General features: G+C 39.9%; 1 protein-coding gene across 1 annotated transcript in view; it reads right to left on the reverse strand.

Annotated features, from left to right (window-relative positions):
- Window positions 1-251: 251 nt before the first annotated feature.
- PLPPR4 (phospholipid phosphatase related 4) overlaps window positions 252-14,890 on the reverse strand; it is a gene marked incomplete at its 3' end in the record, with an annotated part of 35,541 nt that continues 20,902 nt past the window's right edge. Inside the window, exons 2-7 of the mRNA XM_083357697.1 lie at window positions 13,210-13,395; window positions 10,681-10,810; window positions 9,682-9,877; window positions 5,718-5,775; window positions 3,496-3,669; window positions 252-1,589 (exon numbers count right to left, since the gene is read on the reverse strand). Of these exons, the coding sequence (XP_083213823.1) occupies window positions 252-1,589; window positions 3,496-3,669; window positions 5,718-5,775; window positions 9,682-9,877; window positions 10,681-10,810; window positions 13,210-13,395 (2,082 nt within the window). The remainder of the gene's footprint in view (window positions 1,590-3,495; window positions 3,670-5,717; window positions 5,776-9,681; window positions 9,878-10,680; window positions 10,811-13,209; window positions 13,396-14,890) is intronic.

Raw genomic sequence — 14,890 nt, forward strand, 5'->3', positions numbered from 1 at the left:
TCTGAAAACAAAAGCTCACTCCCCTTTCATTCGGTTCTTGCATTGTGCTTTTTTTCCCCCCGCGACATGAAATTCACAAATTCATGCACAATCACTACACATCAGCAACATCCATAAACAGTCAGGCTGATGGTCAATAGTTGGCACATCAAGAATATTTCGGCATCAGCTCTAAAAATAAAGAGAGTACAACGCTCGCACCCGAACCGTGTTGATCGTAGTGGTGTTTGTTTTGGCCGAAGCACCAGCCCTCATTCCTTGTAAGCTCTCGTCGGAGACGTGCCTTTGTAGAAGATATTCCTTGTGTTCTCTGGGCTGCTGCCTCTTTCGGGAATTAAAATGATATTCCCTTTTCTCCGAAGTGTTGAGTCACGGCTAGAAGAAATGGACAGGGTCTCTGAGCCAATCTCGCTGCCTTCTACAGGGGTCACTCTTATTGTGGTGATCCCATGATGATGGTGGTCACCGCCCTCGATATTGCTCCTTTTCCGGTCCCCAGTACAGTAACTGTCTTTCAAAGAATCACTGCTCTCAGAGTCTCTGTTGAGGTCATTGAGCTCGTACGTTTGGCGGAGGCTTCCTTTTTCCGGGGCTTTCCATTTCCAGGACCCACTGCCTTCTCCTTCGGATGGCATTTGGATGATGGGGCGGCTATTCTCGGGATGGGCCTCTACTCTTACAATACTGCTTGGCTCGTGATCGGTTAAGGTTTTGTAGCGGATCGCTCCCGTACAGGTGACTGTACCGCCATCGGAGCCCTTTGGGCTGCCTTGAAGAACTCCTTGTTGCTTTGACATGGCTATCACCTGCATGATCCTCGGCTGGCTGTTGCTTCTGCATCCAACTGTCTTCTCAGCAGCTTTTAACCACTTCGCTCGAGCAGAACTCGTTTTGGGAGACATATTCACATTTTCCTGGGTCTCTTCAGGGATGTGCACAAGCTGAGAAGATCCTGGACGTGACTGAATAGAGACTCTGGGTACCCCAGATAGGCCAGCACTGTTACAGCCTGGCATGCTACCAGGTTGAATTTTTAGGTACTGATTGCTTGGACCATGGTGATCTCCATTCATACCCACCCTAGATGGCTCAGAGCTTGACCTCATTTCAATGGCTCTAGGCGGCGACTGTCCGGAATCGGTTTCGATGACCTGCAGGGACAGTTTCCGACTTTCGTTCTTGTTCTTCCACTGAGAGAGAAGTTGCTTCGAGCGGGCGGAATCCATAGACGCATGTATGGTTGCGTTCCGTCGAGCTGACTCCTCTACTGCAGGTGTGTTGACTCTTGGCAAGGTGTTGCTGAATGTGACCATGTTTTCCTTTCCCATCGGACTTCGTGGCATTATGATCTCGACATCAGCATTTGCTCTCTTAAGGTTTGTCAAGGAGCCGGTGTCTCTGTGGTTCCTGTTCAACATGTTCTCCACGTGGTGAGTAGCGATCGCATCGTTACCACTACCACTTTTCCCTGGTAAAATTCGATTGGGATCTTGGCTTAGGTCAGGCAAAGGTCTCAAGGACTCTCTATGTAAGTTACGACTGAACATGTTGTCTTCACTTGGCAGAAAGTTCCCCACAGCATACAGACCCTGGTATTTGAAAGGAAAAATAAAAATAAAACACTTTTATGGAAGAGAAAATATTTATGGACACTTCGGTAAAAGACAGTTAAATTTCTCAAGTGTTATGGGTAGAGAACGAACTCTTAAAACTGCTAATATATCAGCCAATATAGATAGATTTTTTTCCCATAGTGGGAGCACACATATTCCTAGCAATTATTTCGATCTGTCTCTGTCTCAAGATCCCTAAGGAACAGTTTCACCAGCAGTTGGAAGAGGCAAAGGAACATGAAAAGACATCGGTGGGTAACTTCGCTCCTTTATCACATTTCTTTAGTTAAGAAGAAGTTGCAATATCTCAGGCCAATTTCAGAAGAGTTTAGCTATTTAAAAGGACAGCCCTTTTTCAGTCTGACAGCTTTGAGTCTAATTCTGAGGAAGGAAACCAGAATCAACCAAGTCCAGCATTTTAATAAGAGCAGAGGCAATAAGGTGCTCCTCCTATAGCCAGTTGCATAACATATGAAGGACTACATGAAGCCTCCAGGCTTTGTCCTGCCCCCAAGAGCCCTCTAAAATCTAATGCTGAATTATAGGTTTAAATGTGGCAGAACACTAAATAGATGGGAACCGACATTTTATTTATCTCGATCCTACACAACTTTTAAAGTAAAACTGTGGTATCCCTCTGAAAGAGCAGGTGTGGACCTCAGTGCAGAAAAAGATGCACATCCTCCCCCCAGTATGTAGGAAAAGGGCTGGAGTAAGATAATCCTGGGGGATTCTCCATGCCTCATGCTTTACTACCAGTATGAGAGACTTTTGAGATAGCACAAGCAGGTTACTATGGCTTAATATAGCATTTGGGGAGGCTTGGTGGAGCAGTGGGCTAATGCCTCCTTAAGTGACACCAGCTGCCTGCAATTAGTGCAGGTTCGCATCCCACCAGGCTCAAGGTTGACTCAGCCTTCCATCCTTCCGAGGTAGGTAAAATGAGGACCCAGATTGTTGGGGGCAATTAAGCTGACTTTGTAATAATGCCGCTTGGGGTGTGTGTGAAAGCCCTAATAAGCAGGCATATACATAGAATGAAGGCTACAGCTAAGCTTGTAAGCCGCCCTGAGTCTTCGGAGAAGGGCGGGATATAAATGGAATTAAAATAATAATAATAAAAAATTTCCCAAACCAAATACCCTCCAGAATTGCCTAGCCAGCATGGCTCTTTGGGGAATTGATGTCCACAAATTTGGGAGGTTGCAGAGATCTGACCCCGGGGCCTGTCCAGTTATATTTTTGCCTTTCCCAAAAAAGACATCAACAACAATAATAGGCATTGCAAAAGACCAAAGCATTGCTCCTTGTGGCCTCACTGGGCATTTTAATTGTTCCAAGGATATCTACATGGGATCAATGGGAATCCTTTGAAATAAAGGTTTGACACTTTCTACTGGGCCAACTTTCCATGCACTATTTGCTTAATCAAAATAACTTCTGGAGAAAAACAAGAAGAACATAGCACTTGCTGTAAAATTATATACGGATACAAAAAAAAGTAAGACCAATGTGAACTAGGTTATAGTAAGCACCATGATATCCCATCCATGATTCCCAGAGCTCTGCATAGGAACAATTTGTCATGTAGTTGCATACATAGTTCTGCTGTCCTTCATTAATTTCCTACTAAAGAGAAGGAGCGATTTGCTCAAGATTGCCCAAGTGAGCTTCATGAAGGCTTATAGAGCCCTAAATATATTGTATTATCTTATGAATAGATTATCGGTGCCCTTTCCATTTTCCAAGGACATCTGTTCATTTTTAGAAGCACATTGTAGAGAGTCAATTTGAATAATGTACATGAGACATCTAAAAATCACACAAGACCTCTTTATTTATAAGACATGTAGGTAATTCTGAGCGCTGGCATTCTACTTACCAAGTAGAGGGCAATTCCACCCCCAATTAAAAAGCCACAATAAACATCCACTGGATGGTTTTTGTACTGGGTGATGCGTGTCAGGCCACATATGATTCCACAGATGATAAAAGCAAAGACTAGAAGTGGTTTCAGAAGTTTAGAGGAGTCGGTTAGCGTAGAATTGAAGTACATCTTTAAAAGAAATGCATTTTTAAAAAAAGTTTAGTGACATTTCCCCATGGAATGGTAATCTTTCTTTTCCTGTTTTTTGAAGGAGGGTAATAAAGGAAACGTAATAAAGGTAATAAAGGGACACGGTGGCTCAGTGGGTTAGGACGCTGAGCTTGTCGATCAGAAGGTCGGCAGTTTGGTGGGTCGAATCCCGAGTGCCGCGTAACAGAGTGAGCGCCTGTTATTCATCCCAGCTTTTGCCAACCTAACAGTTCGAAAGCACGTAAAAATGCAAGTAGAAAAATAGGGACCACTACGATGAGAAGGTAACAGCATTCCATGCACCTTTGACGTCTAGTCATGCCAGCCACATGACCACGGAGACGTCCTCGGACAAGCGCTGGCTCTTCGGCTTTGAAATGGCACCGGCCCCTAGAGTTGGAAATGACTAGCACGCATGTGCAGGGGAACCTTTACCTTTATAATAAAGGAAAACAAACAAAAACCCCTTGGGCTATTTTGAAAGAAGAAAAAAAACACAAACCCCTAAATTCAGTTGATATGTTTTGAAGTGAAAGAGTCAAGGGTTTTCTCCTTGCTATTTGGAATTTGGGAGAAAAACGAAAGTGCCCACCATGACGTGGAGTGAGAATAACAGTGATGGGAACTATAAGAATTTTCTTATTGTTAGTTTACAAATGGAATTAAAATGAATAGCTCAGTTTCCTGAGGGAATGGGTTAAGAGAGGGTCAGTGGCTCTTTCAGATAGTAACTTCTATCTGACTCTGAGAACATGGAACCAGGTGAGGACAAGTCAAACTTCAAAATGTCTTCTGACTCAGTGGAGTGGTGAGGTGAAAGACCCACTTTGACACAGAACTCCAAACTCCACTGAGTAATTTCTAAAGGTGTGAACTGAGCACCTGTCAGTATGAATCAGCCAGGGAATTTATTTGGAGGTGTTATGGAAATTGCACAGGAAGAGCCAAGTGCTAATGGAACCAGATCAGAGCTGCTTATCTCACAAAGCCTTTTGAGAAAAGAAGGACCATCTTCCATATTGTAATAGGCTAACTTCAATGATAATCTTACCCCCACCAACCTCCACCCTTCTGTGAATGCCATTAGAAATAACCAGATATGTCTTTTCACATCACTAGTTCCTACTAAAGATATTGGAGATGTCTGGATGTAGTCTGGATGGGGTGACATCTTAGCTTAATAGCAGGGAAGAACCATAGTTGAAAGCCCTCCAAATATTTCAAAAATTAAATCCTCCATGCATTGTGAGAAACACTTTCGGTGGCTAGAGAAAAAAAAAGTGCAATTCTATGCCATGTCCACTTATCAGGAAATAAGAGTAATCGGTGTCAAAAGGGATATGAGCCAAGTGCTTTCATGCTGAATTTTCAGTGACTTGGGTTGAAAAATTAGAAGACTGATATAAATACTGAAATATTGACTCATTTCTGATATTAATTTATTCCTTGATGTCTATGGAGAGTCTCAGTCATCCAGGTCATGGTTACCCTAAAGTTGCTTTTTCAAAAGGCAACTGGCTTTCATTCGACTTCCTCCATTCTCCACCATTCTGTCAGAACCAAAGAAACTTCTCGTTCTTTGATGGCCTACATTTTCAATCGTGAAAAAGTTCCTTTTCATTTAATGCACATAAATCAACAATTAATGGTGAAAATGAAAGTTGTAGATTTCTGCAACCTGTCACAAAATGCTGCTCTTACCTGGATGTAAATTCACTGATTACACTGGGTGTTACTTAGGAGTATACATATGCATATCACATTTGTATTATTGTGATTTGGCCCTGCTTCTCTACACTGCTTTTAAAAGTATTTCCTTATTCCAAAAAGACAGGAGATTTAATAAAAATTGTATTTCTACCAATTCTAATTAATCTCTAATTTTTCTATTTCACTTCTTTGAAAAAAAATGGTTGGCGTGATTCCTCTTTATCATCAGGCTGTTTTATACAAGGGAAGAAATGATATTCTGATTCCCGCCCCCCCAGCTCTTGTACACATTAATACGAAGAGGCTTAATTACTCACCGAAACATACACAGCTGCAAATGCTGCCAGGGTGGCGTGTTGTGAAGGAAATGACTTTCTGCAAAGGAAGGACATTCAAATTAAATTTCTCACTGAAAAGACGTTCTCCCAAGCCCGATTTAAAAATAACCTAAATCACTGGGTGGTCCAATTTGGTTACCGTGTTTAACCTACAAGCTTGTATTCTGGGAAATTATTATTACATTATCAATTTAAAAAAAATGACCTTTTGGTATTTTGTAAAGAATGACTGCTGTAGCTCACATTAACCAACAGTAATAAGACATTTTGACTGCACTGATTAAAATCCTGAATGAAGAAAATTTCTAATTATGACAGAGTGAATGTTGCATAAAGATTTGGCAATAGCTCATTTCTTGCCATTAATTTTCCCAGTGACTGGGTAAGCATTGCACCCATCAATTAAAACTCTTTAACCCACTGCCCCAAAATTGGCAGCAGAATTCTCCTCCTCCAGGATTATTATCTGTGCTTACTTGATGATTTGCTAATAATCACCACCCAGGTTTTTTTTAAAGCTGTAAAGAAATAGATATCTCAGAAAGTCTTGATCCATGGTGAGGCTGGCAATTAAGATGTTCAAGTGGCACAAAAGAAATCTAGAAAACCTTAAAGCAGCATTTCTTAAAGTGTAGTCCAAGGACTCCGGAGTCCCCTACCAGACTCTCTCCTGGGTCCACGAAATCAAAATTATTTGCCAGACTTTGAAGATACTTGCAAGAATTAAAACCATGTCACTCTTCTTATGTCTTTAGTTGTTAAAAATTTTTGTTTTGTTTAACATGCTAATGTTTACGTTAAAATCTAACATACGTTTAATATGCTCAACATTGTTTATTTAATAGGTTTAATGTTGTTACTTTTACGTGATTCAATAAATATTCGACTAACACAACAATTTTAATTTTTAATATGATAAATATGGATAAATGTAACCCACACAGTCTAAAGCTCTTTTGGGGCACTCTATTAATTTTAAAGGGACGCGGTGGCTCAGTGGGTTAGGATACTGAGCTTGTCGATCAGAAGGTCGGCAGTTTGGCGGGTCAAATCCCGAGTGCCGCGTAACAGAGTGAGCGCCTGTTACTCGTCCCAGCTTCTGCCAACCTAGCAGTTCAAAAGCACGTAAAAATGCAAGTAGAAAAATAGGGACCACTACGGTGGGAAGCTAACAGCGTTCCGTGTGCCTTTGCCGTCTAGTCATGCCGGCCACATGACCACGGAGACATCCTCGGACAAGCGCTGGTTCTTCGGTTTTGAAACGGAGATGAGCACCAGCCCCTAGAGTAGGAAACGACTAGCACGCATGTGCGGGGGAACCTTTACCTTTTACCTATTAATTTTTAAAGTGGAAAGGAGTCCTGAAAGCAGAAGCTCAAGAAATACTGCTTCTAAAGGTTGATTAAAAAGTGGATAGTAGATAGGAAAAAGGTTTTTAACTAATTATTTCATTTTTTTATCTTGTGGAGGGATGTTTTAATATTTATCTCTCTAAAAAGAACTCAAAAACTTAATTGCTGTACTGAAAATATTTCCAGAAGGCAACATTTAGGAAATCCTTCTTCTTAAATTCAATATATAGCCAACTTTGGCTGATCTGCAATGTTGAACCTGATTAGGACTTGGATAGGGACCACCTTGGCTAAACCTGAGGAACCTTGGTGGAGCCGTGGTTAGAATGCAGTATTGCAGACTAACTCTGCCCACAGCCAGGAGTTCGATCCTGACCAGCTCAAGGTTGACTCAGCCTTCCATCCTTCCGAGGTCGGTAAAATGAGGACCCAGATTGTTGGGGACAATAAGCTGACTCAGTAAAACACTTAAGAGAGTGCTGTGAAGCCCTATGAAGTGGTATATAGGTCTAAGTGCTATTGCTAAGTGTTATTGCTAAACTGCAAGGTTGAAGAAAACATTCTGGTAGAAGGTTATGGCAAACCATTTCTTTACTTTTGTCAAGATAGTGATATCTCCATGAAGTAATTTAAAATTAAAGTCCGCTTGAGGAGACTTGAATGCACTCAAGCAAAGTCTATGATGTATCAAAGCTGATGCATGAAGCATTTGTACATGAAAGTCCTCACTGGAGAATATACAATAACCTATTCTGAGATAGGTATTTTTAAAAAAAATATTGAGGCCATCTCAAAAATAATTACTGTAAATCTGAGAAGTTGAAATAAGATTGTTAGGCTTTTTTTTTTCTTTTTCTAAAGAACTGAGTTAGACTGTCTTCTTTTAAAATTAAGACTTTATATATTCATTTTCTCTGAAAAAAGAAAAACTTGGGCCACATTTTAGCCTGCTATCTACAGATGCTATTACGGTATCTAAATATCTGTTTATAAATCACTTAATTTTACGCATGATGATTACTCTTTGAATACATTCAGTAAATGGATGTACAGAGAGGTATTCACATCTTCTTTGCAAATTCTAAATGTGTGTTTTTCTTAGAACATTGAATTAAGCATTTGGGGAGAGAGTATAGGAGCAGGAAAATATTGTTCAATTACGGCCTCGGCCTATTATTAAGGAAATCTTTCGCATTGTTGCAATCCATTTTGTTGACAAAATTACCTTTTTTTTTTTAGTAAGACACAAACCCCTGCAATTGTAGCCCGCTTACTCACTGCCATTTTCAAGCAACTGAAATGTCCATCCATTTTGTTACTATCCTTACTTATAAGGGTAGTCCTTAACTTACAGCCAGTGACCATTGAAAGTTGTAACGGCACTGAAAAAAGTGACTGATGACCATTTTTCAGACTTACAACCACTGCAGCATCCCCATGGTCATGTGATTTACATTTGGATGCTTGACAACTGGTTCATATTTATGACGGTTGCAGGGTCCTGGGATCAGGTGATCCCCTTTTGCGACCTTCTGACAAGCAAAGTCAAGGGGGGAAGCCAGATTCACTTTACGACCGTGTTACTAATTTAGCACGTGCAGCGATTCACTTGACAACTATGGCAAGACAAGTCGTAAAATGGGGCAAACCCCACGGAATAAATTTCTCACTTAGAGACATACGTTCTGGGCTCAGTTGTGGTCGTAAGATGAGGACTACCTGTAGTTAGGGAAATTTGTGTTATGAGAACTTAAGGAGAGCCATTGAGAATTGCATCAATTTCTCTCTGTAGAATTCTACCCTCTTTTATCTGTTTCTATATATGCTATTTCTTGGATATGCTAATGTATGGCAGAATACAGCCAAGGGGTTTGATCCACATTAACACAGCAGAAGTAGACTCAAAAAAGACCAGCTGCTTTTGGTTCATTCCAGTGTCACCTATCTGTCAATCAGTCCAACAAAGGTAATTTACATGAAGGTAACTACCTTCATCCCAGCTAATTTTGATGCTAATTGTAGCCATCAGGCATCACATCATGGAAGGGAATCATGGAATGGACATTTAGGCATTTCACTTCCTGCTTTTGGCTAAAAATTAAATTGGCAGCTAATGCATTAGGGTTGTAGCTAAGAGCAAAGTAAGAGAAACACAGCTATTTATCACCTTTACTGAGACACCAATGTCCTTGGGTTCTTCCCAACTGTCATCCTGAAAAAGTCATTCCAAAATTGACCGAATTACGTTTTTCCCATCTGATTTCAATAAAGCCTATAAAAACTGCTTGATTCTTTTCTCTTCATCTCTTGCAGCCTCCTTTACCCAATGTGTCACTTTTTAAAATATATATATATATACAGAAAATTGGAGAACAGGCCTTGTCTTGCTGGTGCTGGTGGCAAGCAACTTCAGAAGTCATTTTTACCTGAAGAACATACTAAAATATTCTATGTAAATTACAAAACAAATGCTTGCCTTGTGGAAAAGCAAAATATGTGGACAAGTACCATAATCAGGCTGACAAGGATGTACATACATGATGAACAAGGGATAACATACTGAATAACATACAACTAAATATGTTTCTAACCTGCCGTCATTGATGATAATGGGATCAGATCCTGAGCAAATATCCTCCACAATGTAAGAATTTTCTGAGCACGATACATTGAGGGAAGTATAATTAGGTTTGCATACAGTCAGGAAATACGGTGTTTGATAGCCAGTTGACAGCTGTATAATATCAGTGATGAGTGCGGTAGCACAAAGGCCAAAGATATGGACACCTAGAAATGGAACAAAAGAATTTATTACACTTTGGTCAATGGAAAGCCAAATGGGTCACTAAATGCCCAGTTATAGGAAGACATATAAATGACCTCACCCAAAAAGGTTTGTGATATCCACAAACTACCACATCAGCAATGGACAATCCTGAATAGAACCCACACCTCACATGGCGTCTGCTGGACTCTCTATATAAATGGGGCATAGAATCCTCCCCTCAGTGTGACTGTGGGGTCCCACGTCAAACTGTAGATCACATCGTGACCAGCTGTAAGCTGAGGGCATATATCGGTCCTGTATCTGATTTTTTTAAATATAAACAATGTTGCATTTCAATGGTTAGATGGCCTAGATATTGAAATTTGAACATAGATTTTCTTGATGTTTATATATTATTGAGTTCTACTAATTTAGTTGAAATGTTAATTTACATTGCTAATCCATCTATGCTATGCCATATGCTAAATAAATAAAAAAAACTTTGGTCAAATAGACATACTGTTTAATTTGGGATGGCAGCTGGTGATCTCTGGGCTGATCTAAATCTGCCCACATAGTAAAATGCCTGCTAATAATGTAAAATTGTAGGTACTGTAGTTATTTCTCTACATATCAGTATTATAATTCTGAATCAGTGACCTTTTTTTTTTTGCCAATCCACACGGTGAGTACTTCAACCCATTAAGACAAGCAAGCATATGGATTGAGGTGAGACAGCCATCTTGGATGGCATGTGCTTCATCCGAGGTAATGCTTCATCCAGGTCCCCACAGAACTCCAAAACCCCATTAGAAAAACTCACCAACAAATCGGACAGCTCTCCTAAGAAAAGAGTTGAAATTGCAGCCGCCTGCGTTGATATTGGCCTCGGCTCCAATTCCATTCCGGCGTTTCGAAAGGCAGCAGTAGAGAATGCTCTCGCCTACCATAATCTGCAATTACAAAGGCTGGATGCAAGGTGACTGCTATAACGATTTGAGCGGGGTCTGGTTCATGTCAAACTACTTTATATGTAATTATTGGAGAGCAAATTTCATTCACCAAAGTGAGGATGCTCGCATTACATCACAGGTGACTCTTTAATTCAATTTTCTGAGGGAGGGCAGGGAATATGCTGTATGTTTACATGATCTTGTCTGCAAGATGTTGGGTGAAACAGCAGTTCATCTAAGATCTATTCCAGCTCTCTGACATTGCCTTGTGGATAACTGAATTGAAAGCAGAATGTTAAATATCTTCATAAGTGCAAAAAAAAGGAGGGGAGGTATATACTGCTATCACCGTGAAATAATATGTTAGTTTCAAAATTGACCTCTGAAGTAGTTAACTTTGGGAGAAATGCTCAGGGTTACTAAATAAACTTTGAAGACTTGAACCTAGTTTTGCCATTCTGAAAATATTCCTTGTCAGTGCTCATCACAGCAGTGAAGGCAGCGCTGAAATTACCTGTTTCACTTTGTATTAGCTTTACTGAATCATGAAAACACCTTCCTGTATTGGCAATTTTCAACATTATCTTTGACCACCTTTAAGACAGTTTGGCCTAGCTTGACTGTTGTGGTGGCCATCCTCCTATTTTGCTGAAGTCTAAATGTGATTTAATTTGGTTCTTCTGAAGTTTTGTTGCTATTTATTTAGATTGATTGATTGATTGATTGATTAATTAAATAATATGCCACCCATCTCATTATCCAAAGCTCTGGGTGGCGTATCTTTTGCTCACTGTTATCCAACAGATCTTACAATAGCTGGCACAGGTAGGTGGCTGTTCCTCTCTTAATTCTCTCCAACAGGTATGTTTGTTAGAACCACAGCCTTAATTGCCCAATACCCAGGAAGAAGCATAAATGAAACAACTCTCAATTATTTAATATAGGCTTCCTTTTTTGTCAGAAAGAAAGCAAGAAGAAATAGGTTCTAATTAGTAAGAATCACGGTATTTCCTCAAGTGTTTTAAGTGAAAAGTCATGCAAGGAATCTTTTCGCCATTTCTTTTTAAAACATTAATTAAAAATTGTGGAGGCCATTTTTAGAAAACTGATGATGCAATAGATCTCCCAGTATCTGTGTAATTAAGAGTGCAGTAGTTTGACATTACTGTTCTCTCAGCTGCCCTACCAGGATTTTCCTTATTTTCCCCCACAGAAAAATAAGGACTGTGAAGATAGTAAAATTCAGTCATAATGTAGTTAGTAAGGGTGACTTAAGGGATTGAGTAAGCTAAATGCTATTGTTCAAATCAGCTTCCAATAACATAATGGGCCTCAATACAACTATTATGGTGCTGGGACTTTGATCAAGAATAACTATTGGGATTGAAAATTAACATTTTTATTTTTACAGAATTCTTAATTGCTTTTGATTGTTATATATGAAGATCTCCCTTGGAAGAAGCATAAGTCAAAGCCATGCAACTGTTGATTGAGGTTTAGATACTGAATGATTTTGCACAACACAACTAACCAATTTTCCAGCTTTGTACATAGCAGTGAACTATAAGCTAGCTAAAATGGGCTGGGTTTATGTTTGATCTAGTGATAATGAGCTGACTTAGAAACCAGGAGACTGTGAGTTCTAGTTCCACCTTAGGCATGAAAACTAGCTGGGTGACTTTAGGCCAGTCACTCTCTCTAGGCCCAGCTCACCTCGCAGGGTTGTTGTTAGGGGGAAAATAGGAGGAAGAAAGAGTATTAGGTAAGTTCACCACCTTGAGATACTTATAAAGCAACAAGGGTAGAATAAAAATAAATGTAATAATTAAAAGAATATATACCAAGCCACAGGAACACTAACCAAGTTAGTGGAACATGTGTGAATAAGCAGGTAAGTATTTAACTGATCCAGTGAGGCATACTGTACAGCCTTTCCTAAATTATTCTACCAACTAATACCTCTGTTTTATCTATATGTTCCAATCCATTATTCTTTCAAGTACAAGGGGGCACCAAAAATCTTAATCACAACCCAGTTCTGAATGCTAAGATTCAGCCTTGATCATGTCAACCAGCAAAGAACTAATAATGTCTGATTACCCATCCAGCTGTTGAAGAGAACATGCTCTCCTTCAAAGTTTCTTTCCTATCCCAGGGGAGAACATTCCTTAACAGGCAGTTTTTCAGACTCAGCTGCCCAAATCTGTCACCCTTGGATCTTTTGACTTTAGGTGAGCAAATCTGATCATGGGGCTCTCTGTAAATAAATCACTGCATCAATTCTTGAAGATAGGAATTGCAGATCTGAGGATCTGGTCTTCTGCTAATGGGCTGATACCATGCCGAGCACCTGCAAAACCATAAAATGAATATGACAAATGGGAAGTTCTCTAACTCACCATAATGGCAGGAGCAGCAAATGCCAAACTGAGCAACATCAAGATAGGAACAGCCTCTTGGGAAGGTTCAATGTATGGCATACTCAGACTTCTATCATAACAGCTGAATCCGGCATGTACCGGCTTGAAGACATCCGTGAGTTCAAGAAAATAGAGGCTGACAACAGAAGAGGCCAGTATGGGCAGCTAAGAAAGAAACGTGAGAGTTACTTTTTTAAAAAAAAACCATGCATATATTTAAGCTCTATCTATCCTTCCTCATGTCACTTCTTGAGTAGACTTTAAACGTGCTATACAGGACAGCAACTGCAATAGCACTTATATACCGCTTCACAGTTCTTTACAGCCCTCTCTAAGCGGTTTACAGAGTCAACACATTGCCCCCAAGTATCTGGGTCCTCATTTTACCGACCTCGGAAGGATGGAAGACTGAGTCAACCTTGAGCCGGTCAGGATCGAACTCCTGGCTGTGGGCAGAGTCAGCCTGCAATACTGCATTCTAACCACCGCACCACCAGAATACCAAGGGGAAAAGTAAATCTCTTTCACCAGCAATTTAGGCCCTGTGGCAGATGAATTATCCACTGCATGATCATAGACCAATGTTTCTCAACCTTGACTGCTTTAAGTTCTCCACACAGCTTTAAGCTACTAAGGTGAGAAACAGTGGCACAGATAGTGCGAAAGAAGGAGGAGGAGGAGGAGGAGAAGCAAAGTCCTAAGAACAACAAACTTTGCAGGAGTAAAAAAGGAGACAAGGTACGTGGGGCAAATTCATCAAGAAATTCTTGTGTAAAGACTGTGTATGCTCAATGGCTACAAACAAAAGGGCTTTGGGACTAAAATAAAAATATTAGAGAGCAATTATAGGACAGGATATTTAAGAAGCTTTTGTTTCAAGTCTTGTTTGTATCAAATTATTGGTGCTGATAACCCTGGAGATAATTCAGTAAATGATGCACTGATAACCCTGGATAGGATTCAATAAAAAGTATGCATTTTAAAATTTAAATGCTCTATTGTGGATTAAAATGAATTAAGTGCAGCTTAATTGTCTGTCATAACTTCATTAAATTAATGTAAATTCAGAATTCTTAAGTGGGGCTAGTCACATTATTTTATTAATTTGGCGTTTTATTAAGTTTGCTCATATCTTCTAAAGAAATTGAGAAATGCAATATGAGCTACAACAAAACCGAAGATCACAATCTATAATACAATACAAGTAGTAAAACGATGATTAAACTCTACACTGAGCACCAACATACCGTAGCTAATGCATTTTTATAAGCAGTTCTCTTGCACCTATCTTTCAGTACAGTGGGTGGCTAAGATAGCTCTTGGGACTCCTAGCTGGTATTATATTGGAGCCAAGAAAGCACTGTTTTTTCATTTACTCCAACATAGCACGAGGTGGTAGCTACTGTTGTATATAGCAATCTAGTTGAAGGCAAACATACGTGTCCAAGGATAATGTTACACAATCCAATCTGGGTCGGTCACTGGGACTAGAGTTTTAGTCTTCTGGGCTTTCGGACTCATTTTGGAGCCCAAACTCAGAGAAGTTCTCTCATCAGAATGTGATTCACTCAGATTGGATCCTGCAATATAGCTGAATCTTGTGGTGTGCCCTTTCTCACAAAGTCGCTTCTCTATTTGACAGAACTCTTACTTAAAAATA

This window comes from Vipera ursinii, assembly GCF_947247035.1.
Source record: "Vipera ursinii genome assembly, chromosome: 3".
NCBI classification, from domain to species: domain Eukaryota; kingdom Metazoa; phylum Chordata; class Lepidosauria; order Squamata; family Viperidae; genus Vipera; species Vipera ursinii.